General features: G+C 52.0%; 1 protein-coding gene across 2 annotated transcripts in view; it reads right to left on the bottom strand.

Moving 5' to 3' along the window:
• Nucleotides 1-12,379, bottom strand: part of Rptor (regulatory associated protein of MTOR complex 1) — a 304,700-nt gene that overhangs the window by 39,314 nt on the left and 253,007 nt on the right. For both annotated transcript variants that reach the window (XM_005350837.2, XM_013347620.2), the window contains 6 exons: nt 8,986-9,060; nt 6,918-6,983; nt 6,539-6,730; nt 2,748-2,888; nt 1,056-1,173; nt 173-313 (listed from right to left, as the gene is read on the bottom strand). In XM_005350837.2, the coding sequence (XP_005350894.1) occupies nt 173-313; nt 1,056-1,173; nt 2,748-2,888; nt 6,539-6,730; nt 6,918-6,983; nt 8,986-9,060 (733 nt within the window). The remainder of the gene's footprint in view (nt 1-172; nt 314-1,055; nt 1,174-2,747; nt 2,889-6,538; nt 6,731-6,917; nt 6,984-8,985; nt 9,061-12,379) is intronic.

Raw genomic sequence — 12,379 nt, 5'->3', positions numbered from 1 at the left:
CTGTAGACCAGGCTGGTCTCAAACTCACAGAGATCCGCCTGCCTCTGCCTCCCGAGTGCTGGGATTAAAGGCGTGTGCCACCATCGCCCGGCCCACAGTAGCATCTTAAGAGTAACGTCTGGTAGAGCACGGTGAAGCTTCCCACCCCAAATACTGGTTTCTGGCATCTTACACTCTTCCGTCAAGCTCAGATTCTGCAAGGACTTGTTCAGGTTCCTAGCTGTGGTGACGGCTCGGATATTTCCATATGAGCTCACTGAACGGAGTCTGGGGGTGCACGGGCTGTCTCGAACTGGGGTCAAACTCCCCCCCTCTAGGAAAAAGAAAGAAAAGAAAGAGTTAGCGATAAGTTTCAGGATGGGGGCATGTGGATGCCTGCAGCCATGGCAACAGGAACAGTTCGTGTTACTGGTACAAGACTGAGCATGGAGGGGCCTTCATGATACTCTCCTGATGTGCAGGACTCAGTGGGACAAAGGTACTATTTGTAGCCATGTAAGGATTAAATCACAAGACAGCATGAACCAGAAGGGCAGCAGAAGCTGTGAGGCCATTCCAGGTATTCGGTGGCCTAGGCAGCATCACAGTGACGCCCAGTACCCTGGCTGAAAGGAAGAAGGCTCTGCCATTGCTCACGATCCCGGCTGTGATCTGGAGGGAGGGTGATGAAGAGAAACGTGGAAGATGACTGCATCCTCCAGCGAAAAGGACAAATGAGCTTCCTAACGTGAGTCATGGAAACATGAAGCCAACAACAACGTGATGCAGTTACTCATCACAGGAAGACGGCTAATGTTCTTTTCAGCATGCCCCATGGCAGAGATTGCCATCTTCCAAGATGTCCCCAAATTTAAATTCCAAGAAAGGTAAGAAGGAAAAAATAAGAGGGTCAGCACAGCCCTTTCCCTGCACCTGTATTCTTCCAAAGGCCTGAGACAGCAGGCGTACCAGGACCACCCAAGCGGTACCAGAAAGCCATGCTCAGACCTGGCCCAACCCACTGACAGATTGGGTAAAGGCCAGGAAGCAGGTCCTGGGCTCCCTGTGAGCTATACCTGTGGCTGCGGGAGAAGGCAAGGGGTAGTTCTTTTCCTCTTCCATGAACTGCAGGGCCACAGTGCAGAAATTGCTCTCATATTGAACTACAAGGTGACTCAGAGCCACCACCAGCTCCTGTTGAGAGGGAGAAGGGACAATCATGTCTATGGCGGCAGGAACCCGCAGGACAGCAGGTCTGAAGCTAACCCTAATGTGACTCTGGGAAATGAGGGTCAGGGCAAGGCTCACTTGGCATCACGACCAGGAGGGGGAATCAAGGAAGTCTGGGGCTGTGAAGACAGTACACCAGTGGCTGGCAAGTGGTGCCCCCAGCTGCCAGGCACACTTGCCCCAGTCTGTTCACTCATTGCTAGGCAGGAATTACCACCCCAAGGCTTTCTGAAGCCACAGTGTGAACTCCACACCCCTGACGGATTTAAAATTAGGCTTGTGACTCTGGCCAAAACTGCCATTTCTGATCCTGCTCCAGAGACTGGTGGGCACAGCTGACTAGCTGAAGCATTCTTTACAGCGAGCAAGCATTCTTCCTCAGCTATAGTTCTAGTCCACATGAGGGAATGAGAAAAGTCCTTGAGTTAAAACATGACACCTAGGCCTAAATGCCAGAGTCTGGGGAGACAGGATCTACATGTAGTTTATGATGATATAGCACCACAACTTAAATGCTTAGAGACTGAGAGTCCAAAGGAAATGAAACAGAATGTAGACTTGTGGACACCAGCACCACTCTGTAGAGAGAAAGATGTTTGCAGAAAACCGAGGTCTGTCAGAGACCCTTGAGGCTGCCCTGAGCTGACCAGCGGGCTGCAGACAGGGCTGCCAGGTCTCCTTGGGTGTTCTCTCTCTCTTTCTCTCTCTGCTCCTCCCCCCTCTCTCTCTCTTCTTTTCCTTCTCTCTCTCTCTCTCTCTCTCTCTCTCTCTCTCTCTCTCTCTCTCTCTCTCTCTCTCTGCTCCTCCCATCTCTCCTAGCTCCACACTGGTTTTTCCAACAGCTCACTGTGTCGTGTATGTCTTCCAAAGCTTGGCTCACCATGACATGTGATACTGAGCTGCTCTGCTCTGCACTCAGACCTCAGCTGTGCCCAGGGACCCATAGGTCACATTGCTCAGGACAGAGGCTTGGAGTTACCCCTTCCACATCATCAGATGCTGAGGCAGGAGGATCTCTGAGTTCCAGGAAAGCCAAGGCTACACAAAAAAACCCTGTCTCAAAACAACCAAAAGAAAAGGAACGCTGAGCAAGAAGCCCAGTGGCTCTCATGGACAACGGGCGCCCATGGTCACCGTGGGCAGTCTGCTCTAAGAGCAGCCACCAGGTTCACCAGGTCAGGAAGTCAGAGCATTTCCCTCAAAGGCCCTTGCCGGCTTAGGAGGATGTGGAACATCTTTTTATGGAGCAGAGAAGACAGACTTTGCTGTAGGCGAGTGAGCGGTGGAACAGGGGACACACTGCACAGACCCGTCTCTGTTCTGCAGAGACCCAGTGCCACGTGCCGGTGCCCGGGTGAGGAAAAGGCTGCTGTGTGAAGACTAGAGACCTGGTCAGCTCAGTGCCCTCAGGGGACCAGACATGAGCAATGAGGGCACACTCTGGAAAGATGGACTAGCACACACAGGCGGATTTGAGGTCCTCTGGGCTGGCACAGCTCGTAGGCCCCCACTTCAGCTACTGAGCTGGCACCACATACCTTCCGGACCATGGGGCTCCCGTCACTGATCAGCTGGGCCAGCACCATGGCCACGTTGTGGTCGATGGTGGTAGAGTGGTCGGTTCTCTCAGCGGAGTTCCCCACAAAGGTGCCAAGGGCAAACACAGCCGCACACCGGACCTGCAGGGCAGGAGACAGCAATCAGCACCCACGGCTGGTCTGTCTGCCATCTGCATTTCTGCTGAGGCTATCTGCAAGCTGATTCAATTCAGTTCACATAAGTCAGCTCAATTCAATTTCACAGACACTTACCATACGATGCTCAGCGCCCAAAGCTACACTGGTATTGATAAGCAGGAAGGGTGTGTGTGGGCAGCCCAGGAGCCAACGGTGGAGACAGCATAGCCCCAGCTCAGGGATGACCAGGCTGTGGGGGAGGGAGCAGTTTCCTCTGGAGTCTACAGACTGGCGTGCACAGTGGACTTTTGATTACAGAGTTGAAGGAGACAGAGGTGTTCTGGAGAAGACTGGCCCAGAGCCGATGGGGGGGAAGGTGGACTAGACTAAGCCATGGAGGGGAGGTTGTGGCAAGTGGAGAATGTATTGGTCCATTTTGAGACAGAGAAGCTAACTGGAAACCAGAAAGGGTAAAGTCCCCAGGGGACAGAGGCAGCGAGGGAAACAATACTGGGCCGGCCATGGTACCCAGGGACCTCAGCTCGGCTCAGACCCCAAGGTCACGTGGAAAGAAGCTAACCTTGGAGAGACAGAGTCCTCCTCTTTACATTCTGCACAGGGCTGGAGGAATCCCAGCTCGACCATGAGCAAACCATCTTGGCCTCCCCAGAAGAGAGACGGCGTGGAACAGTCAGAGTGTGAGACAGAGAGCGAGAAGGCCAGAGGCTGCACGAGGTGCAGACTGCGTTAGAATAGGAAGGCACATGGCTCTCAGGCCCCAGGCGAGGAGCCACTGCCATCTCCAGAGATAAGGTGGGCAGTCTGCATTATGACTCACACAGGTAGCGGCTCAATCTCAGAGGTGCCAAGCACCGCAGATAGAGAAAAGCAAGTCCCTATCTTCTAGTTCAGAAAAAACACCCGCGACACTAAGAAAAACTCACTAGACCATTTCAATGCAGACGTGGGTGGACATGGGAGCTGCCTGTCAGCAGTTATGAAGGTGCCGAGCAGTTGCAGGTGGTCTTGGTGGCTCACATAGTCAATATTGCTCTTTTGTGGCTGTGTAGTCCTGGGCTGTCCCCTACAGACCCCTACCCTTTTGCTGGGACATCCAGATGTGGAGACAGGAGGGGGCCTCTTGCTATGGTATGAGCTTCCTCCCTGGACAATTTCAAGATTTCCTGTCAAGTTCATTTTAGGTTTTTCTTCAAAGAAATATTCTACTTCTTGGGGTAACCACAGAGAGGTTGAGATCTAACTTTCTCAGGGTTCTCCAAGGCCACAAGAGGGCCTGAGACAAGACAGATGTCCCTGGAATGTTTGGGGATAGATGGCACTGATTTCTTAAGGAGTTAGCCAAAATCTGACGTGATATGTACACTGAGCAATTCAGAATTGCCCTTTAAGCTACAACCAGGGCTGCACTGTCACCCTAGTGGACAGTCCCTCATGGCTGCTTCTTGGACCCTTCGCTTATTAACAAATACACAGTGATCATTTCTGAAAACCATAGCAGGGTCTCCTATTCCCCATAGGATCCAAACAGCCTATAACTTGGTCTCCCTTCTACAAAAATGTTTTTTCCACCTGTGTGATAAATATTCTACTGACCCAGGATGATGTCCTACCCTCCCAGAATGAAGGAACTACCTGGGTCTGCCACAGACAACTGTGTTCCCAGGAAAGGGCCAGGCCAGAAACACACAGGACATGGGAGGCGACATGCCACGTGCGTCAGCAATTCAGGGGAAAGAACCAGATGCTCAGCTTTGTGATTAGTCGGAAGCAAGCCGGAGGGAAGTTCCAGACCAGATGCCCCAGCCCAAAGACCCCCACTTGCTGCCCTAACCAGGGATTAGCCGCATTTCCCTCGCTATTCTGCACGGCATCGGAGCCCCTCTGCTCCCCTCTGCTCCCCTCTGCTCCCCTCTGCTTCCTTCTCCCTGTACTTTCTTAGCTGAGACGCCAAGGCCCTGACAAGGCCTCACTATTTCCTGGGTCTCCATGGCTCCAAGCAATACTTCTGCTGCCGCAGCTGCCTGCCATGTCTCTTCTCCCTCCGCAGAGAGGTCCCTGTGTAGGTACACACTCTACTTATGTTGCTGATCTAGTCATATGGGCACAGCAGAAGTACCAGTCTCGAGTCACCCTGTGGGATGGCCCATGTCCACTGTGGTCTCCCTGCTGCATGACAAAGCGAGCAGGCTGCCAGGACCACACAGCTGTGTGCTGGAAGGCAACAGCATTTTTGGCTCATGGAGCAGATGGATTAACAAACAGTTGCATTCAACCTGCCCCTGAGGACCCGTTGGGTTTTCCACCCATTGAATGTGAAGACCGGTTCAGAGTGACAAAACCTGGGTGTGCACCCAGCCTGCTCCAAAGGCTGCTCCTGAGCTGGGAACAACACCCTTTTCAACGGCGCTCTGCTACACTCATTCCCATCTCAGACACTGTTGTCCACAGTCGGGGCACAGCACCGATTCTCTAGTTTCCATTATGTTTGAGTCTACAGATGACTTAGACTGAGCAGTTCCCAGGGGGCCCAGCCGACTCCAGACGAGGAATAACTGTGCTTCCCTGGTGACTGTGGATCAGGGGAGGCTCAGGACAACTCACGGCCATCTCTGTAAGGTACATGGATCTGCCTCTGCTAGCCTTGACCCTCCTCCAGCTTTTTGGGTCCTTGTGTTCTCAAAATCATGTTTTCTGAATGTGTTTTAAATATTTATTTATTTATTATGTATACAATGTTCTGTCTGTGTGTATGCCTGCAGGCCAGAAGAGGGCACCAGACCTCATTACAGATGGTTGTGAGCCACTGTGTGGTTGCTGGGAATTGAACTCAGGACCTTTGGAAGAAGAGCAGGCAATGCTCTTAACCGCTGAGCCATCTCTCCAGCCCCTGTTCTTTGAATTTTTATGCTTGGTGTCCTTAAACCCTTTTGAGAACAACTTGGAAAATAAGTAAATACACTTCCCTGAGCACCCTTCCAGAAAGTTTGAACATGGGGTTGTGGGATGAGTGGCCATAGCAATGCCGGCACCAGGCTGCTAGGTTCAAACCTCAACCCCCAGATGTGAAGACACTTGTAGGAGCCAGGGCTCAGATACCTGCACCTGGGACCCTTATAGGCTCTAAGCTGGCTCAGCAAGCAACGAGGTGGGTGGGTGCTCACTGGGGCCGGAGAGTCCAGAACATATTGGACACTGAACTGGCAGCAGACGGTCTTGGTCTGTAGGGAAAAGGCAGTGCCAACACCTCTAGCTTGGGCCAAACCATGAGGCATAAGGCCCTGACTGGTATGTCTGTCTGTCTGTTTCTCTGCCCAGGTCCACAGGATGTGCAGTACAGAATGGTTCAAGTTTGTTTCTTAGACCTAGGTGAGGCTGTGCCAGCTTGCAGAGATCCCCTACTGCATACAGAGTTGGCTCACTATGAATGAAAAGTTAAAGTGTGACTCTGTAGCAAGGTCTCAATAGCCTATCTTGGGAATCTGTGCATGGTCCCAGAGATTCTGGGTGCAGACTTCTGCACACCGGTCCTACATGGCCTCTCTACAAACAGAACCCTGGAGGACTAGGTGTAGAGCACGTATCGTACGTACTTTGACCCAACTTGGAAGCTACTTTTCTCAAGGACAGCTTACCTCAGGGATGGGGTCGGAGAGGAGGCTGTAGAGCTTCTCGTGAGCGCTGTCTCTCACCCCACACCATCTCGCAGAGTCGAAATTCTGCCAGATCCTTCCCAGGCAAATGGCCACCCACTGGCGCAGTAAGGGGTGTGGGTCACTGAGTTGCTCCAGGCAGATGGCGATCAGGTTCCCCTGCAGGCAGGCTTCCTGGACACAGGACACAGAGAAGTGGTCCTCTGCCCTCTTACCCAGGGCTGGGGCTCAACCACACTACACTACATTGTCTCATTCAGATTAAAGAAAGTGCTGGCCCCCTGCGCCAGAATACGTTTGAGACAAGTCACGTTTCTGCCATTCCTGGAGCTCAGGGGGCTGGGGCTGCTATGACACTTACTTGCCCTGTTGTGTAGCTGTTGACGATTACAGCAAGAATGAAGGCCGTCATGGTCCTATGTTCGGCCTGGAAAACAAAATGTACCATGGTTGTGCTCCTTCCCAGAGACTCACCTGTCTCCAAGGACTGCGCACCTGCCGTCTGCAGCATGCACTGGCCTTTGTGCTGAGGACAGACTGGCTTCTCCCTTGGAAGCTAATGCCACAGAACACGCCCAGGTCGCTCTACTGTCCTCTGTCACAGCAGTTAACATGGCTGGTGGTGCTCATTGGTCCAAAAGGTCTATCTTCATGCTGTCTACTCTTTTCTTTTTTGGTTTTGCAAGACTGGGTTTCTCTGTATAACAACTCTGGCTGTCCTGAAGCTCAATTTGTAGGCCAGGCTGGCCTTGAACACATAGAGATCTGCCTGCCTCTACCTCCAAGTGCTGGGATTAAAGGTGTGCGCCATCACACCTGGCTGAATGTAGCAATCTTTGCTTCAATTCTGGTCTCCTACTGGACAGATCAATAGCCCGTAAGACTTCTTCACGGTGCCTCACCTTTTCACATGCACATCGAGAGTCTAATCCTGAATTCCTCTGGGACTGCTGCCAGGCTCTTGGAGTCTCTTCCCCCAACATCCTTTCTTACCTCTAGCCCTTCTAATTAACGGTTACCTTGGCAGCACCAGCATTCTGGCCATTGCCCTTGCTTGTTGCTGCTTTCCTATGGCAACGTCTACTGAGTTCACTGTAACAGAGACCAGGCCACTACCTTCCAGGTGCTAGAGTGCCAAGCTTTGTTATAAAGTCATTCTTTGTCATTCTTTGTTATAAAGTGTCTGTACTTCCCCTTCCCCATACAGCATAACTCAGCAGGGAACTCTATGCAGCAGCTGCTGGAAGGGCCACACACAATCCTTTGCTATCACTGCAGCTGCTGTCTGCCCTTTCTGGGTTTTGGTGGCTTTGGGGTTTTCCTTATGATCCTGGTACTCTCGTTACTTTGACTGTGCTGTGTCTGGGAAGGGCTCGCTGTTCATTTCTTTCTTCAGGTCTCCAAGCTCCAGTCTGTTCAGACTCTGCCCTCCTCCCCCTGCAGCACTCTGGGATGACGTCAGCAAGAGCAGCCTCCCTCACCCACCCCCCCATTTCACGCCTTTGCTTTTTTCTCTCCTGGTGGTGCCTTTATGATTCTCTTCCTGGTGGTGCCTGCCCTGAGTCAACACCTCCAGTGTTTTCTCCCGGGGGAGGGGCTCTTCTCCTCTGTGCTTCCCCAAGATCTGCCTGTTTATTTCAGGACAGGTAAAGGCAGTGTTTTCTTGAAGCAGCAGAAAGCTGTTTCTGAAGAAAACAAACTGGCTGATGGGCATGAGTAAAGAAACTGCCCTATCCAGCCATCCTCAGCGCTCTCCCCTTTCCCTGGAGTCCTCAGCTCTGTGCTGGAGGTGAGTTAAAACAGCCAGAGGAAGAATTCAGACACGAAAGTTCCTCTCAGAGGCAGCACCTGAGTGCAGATGTGGCGTTGCACGCACACTCTGGGAAGAGAGTGCATGAAGGAGCGACTGTGCACGGCTGCTCTGTCTACATGGCCATGCTGAGCAGCCGGAGGGAGGCTAAAGAAACTGGTAGTAAAATATCATGAGAAAACTACTTATGTCCTATTCATGCTATCTATTTTTAAACAATTTAATAAAAAGTATGTATAAAATTCAAACTTTCAAACAATTTCTTCTTTCCTTCAGTAAAGCAATGTCAGCAATCTTGTCCCATTAAGGGACCTTCAGGGCATCTGAGGCACCATATCACAGACATAACAGCTATTCATCCATCTGTCCGTCTATTCAGGATGCAGGCTCTAGGTAATGGAGATGCCACTGCTGGGCAGAGACCGACTGTCGCAGGAAGACCACATTTTCACTTGAGGCAGGAGGAAATGGAGCAGTGTGCTGTGTGTGCTCTAAGTGGCCATTCACGTGTAACTGTATAGAGCACCTCTCTACCTGGCCCTCAGAGAGGAACTGTAACCCAGTGTGCGAGCGGAGACAAATCCCATGCTGCCTGAGGGAAGTATGGCTCAGTCCTTACTGGCATGTATGGGTCTGCCAAGACGGAAAGGAAGTACTTGTGACCGTTGTCCTTCACGAGGTCGGCCTGGCATGACTGGAGGGAAAAGGAGACAGAAGAGAGGCCGTGAGTACAGGAACTGGCGGGATGTGTCATGGCGTCTTACGAAGCAGGGTGTGCAAACACGCTGGGAAGACATTATTATGTACCTTTCCTTGTAACTTCAGTTTTCACTCGGGCAAAATCTCTGCCTGTGTTGTGCCCATGTCACCAGACCCCCAAACAAGACCACCACAGAGCCGGTCTCTGATGCAAACACAAGGGGGTTTACTACTCGCCCAAGCTCAGTCCACGGGTGGAGGAGAGCGGCGCTGAGCATTTACAGGTTTGAGTTTGGAGAGGGAAAACCACAAGTGGGTCATGGCCTTGTCAGAGGGTCTTGAGGTAGCTGACATTTAACCTGATTGGTTATGGTGAGGTTGAGGCATGTGGTTAGTAGCTGTCACTAATTACGTGGTTAGTAGCTGTCACTAATCATGTGGTTAGTGGCTGTCATCAATCATACTCACACAGTCATACCCAGGGAGGAGTTCAACTCGTTTTGGGAACTTGGGGGAACATGGAGAACTATGGGGGTCATGGAGAGGGCATAAGAGCGGTGATTTTAGTTTAGTTCAAATTTGACCTTCACAGTTGTTGCCCGTGGGGAAAAGGCTGGACTTCTCCGAAGAAGAAAGCAAACCACCACCCTGAAAAGCACCTCCTGCTACCGGCTGCTGGTGGCTGCGTTAGGGCTGTGCTCTGCACCCTGTCCTCCTCCCTCTGCGCTCAGTCTAGACTCCCTCCCCCCAGACTTCTGCTTCTGCCCAGGTTCACCAGCCTGGCAGAAATGAAGATATTTGGGCAGTTTTTAATTTATTTTTCTATTTTTATATATTTGAGTGTTTCGCTTGCACAACTGACTTTAAGAGTGTACGAGTGTGCAACACTGCAGGTGACAGAGTGGATGCCCACCTGGAGCTCTTGGTCTTTTGGGTTCCAGTTTGTACTGAGATCCTTTGTCCCCCACTTCTCACGTTCCTCTCCCATCTCAGACACCCCCTGCCTGGCCTCAGACTCCTTCCTCTCAGGTTCACCTCCTGTCAGGGCATGCCTGCCTTCTTTCCTTCCTGACTGCCCTCTTCCTCTCCTGTCTCAGACTTTTCTCTTCCTCTCAAGTTTCTCTGCTTCATCTCAGGTTCCCCTCCTCTTGCTTTCCACATGAGGATACATGAGTCCTTTCTGTAGTGCTAGTACCTGCTGAAGCCTTTGGGATTTCTGTTGGATTCATGCCATACACTATGTTAATTGAGCCTCCTAGAGACCCCCGTTCCTAAGCAAAGAAAGAGCTCTAAGACTCAAGGACTAATGTTAAGAAGCCACCGGTTATGCAGTCTTTTCTAACTCAGCTACTCCTTCCTGCGAACACAATTCCATCTGTGTGGTCACCCACCGTGTGCCTCACACTTGAGCCCCCCCACCCCCCGACAATGGCTCTGTTCTAGAGACTGCTGCTGGGGCAGACAATGGTATCTGCTGCCAGCACCTGAGAAGCCACAGGAAGCAGGAGGGGATGCTTCCTGGAGGGCAGTCAAGCAGAATTAGGGAGGAAGGAGGAATAGAAGGGGAGCTAAGGCCAGTCCTAGAATGTGAGTAACAAGAGGTAGGAGACCAGGTGACAGGGGGCACTGAAGAGCCAGCAGAAGCTGAGCAAGGGACAGTGTTGCCAGATCACAGGTCCAAGGTCAGTGGTCAGCAACACTGTTAATACTGATAACCCGACAGGACTTAGAACTATATATGTACAAACCTCTGGGCAGGTCTTCAAGGGAGTTCACAGTTGGGCCAACTGAGGTAGGAAGACCCTTCCCTAACGTGTGTGGGGCTATTCCATGGACTGGGGTCCTGGGGCTTCCCTAACGTGTGTGGGGCTATTCCATGGACTGGGGTCCTGGGGCTTCCCTAACGTGTGTGGGGCTATTCCATGGACTGGGGTCCTGGGGCTTCCCTAACGTGTGTGGGGCTATTCCATGGACTGGGGTCCTGGGGCTTCCCTAACGTGTGTGGGGTCACTCCATGGACTGGGGTCCTGGGGCTTCCCTAACGCGTATGGGACCATTCCATGGACTGTGGTCCTGGGGCTTCCCTAATGTGTGGCGCCACTCCATGGACTGGGGTCCTGGGTCACTTAAGAAGGACGTGAGCTCAGCAGCAGCACTCTGCCCCTTCTCTGTTTCCTGACTGCTCCTGTTGCCGCGACCCCCCCCCCCACAGATGGTGCCTTTGAACCTGAGCCCGAATAACCCCTCCCTCCTGTATGCTCGCTGCCTCTGTCGAGTATTTCATCACAGCGGCAAAGAAAGCAACAGATACAGGCTGTATTGGTTGGGGCAGAGGTGGGACCACGCGCAGCACAGACAGAAGGATGGATGGGGACGTCCCAGAGACCTAAGAAATGCATTGAAGGGGACGAAGGGGACGGAGGGGACGGGAGGGCAGGGGTGCGCGATGGAGTGTGCTGCACTGGAGATACAGACGCAGGCAGAACCGCTCGGGAAGACAAACACAGAAGCCTGGAACTCGAGCAGAGGTGAGTTCATGTGGGTACTGGTGGTACAAAAGCTCCTCGAGGTGAGTAAGGAGGGCGAGGCCTTAGCAGTTCATGGCATGGGTGTAGCCACCATGGGGACCGTGGAGGGCATGGCCTCAGCTCTGAAGCTGGCCCTAATTCTCACTAGGCTGGTTGATTTGGGGGTTCGGGTTCTTCATGGAAACAACATGATCTGGACTAAGACATTCAGAAGTTGAGGAGGATGTTGTGAGAGGCACAGGAGTAAGAAAGAAGAGAAGGAACGGTTTTAGGTCAGGCTCTGCACTTAGAATTCTGTGCTTGAGCGATGCAAGATGAAATAGTTCAGAGTCGTGTGGCCCAGGAATGTAGGGTAATCACGGAGGTGATGTGGGATGCCTCTCTGTATGCTGTGAATGTTTTACTACCATCGGTTAATAAAAACACTGCTTCAGTCTATGGCAGGGCAGAATATAGCCAGGCTAGAAGAGATATAGAGAGAGTAGGTGGAGTCAAAGGGATGCCCATGTGGCTGCCACAGGAGAAGGACACGCCGGAACCTTAGGAACCTTACCGGCAGGCCACAGCCCTGTGGTGATACACAGAATAATAGAAATGGGTTAATTTAAGATATGAGCAAGTCAGCAATATGTGTAAGCCATTGGCCAAGCAGTGTTGTAATTAATACAGTCTCTGTGCGGTTATCCAGGTCTGGACAGCCGGGAAACGAAGCACGGCATTCGTATACACGAAGAGAGACGGTCAGGTCTGCTGGAACCTGTGCTCAGGGTGATGTCTACATGGAGA

This window comes from Microtus ochrogaster, chromosome 7 (assembly GCF_000317375.1).
Source record: "Microtus ochrogaster isolate Prairie Vole_2 chromosome 7, MicOch1.0, whole genome shotgun sequence".
Classification (NCBI taxonomy): domain Eukaryota; kingdom Metazoa; phylum Chordata; class Mammalia; order Rodentia; family Cricetidae; genus Microtus; species Microtus ochrogaster.
The sequence above is the reverse complement of the archived record's forward strand: the minus strand, read 5'-3'. Positions and strand labels throughout refer to the sequence as shown.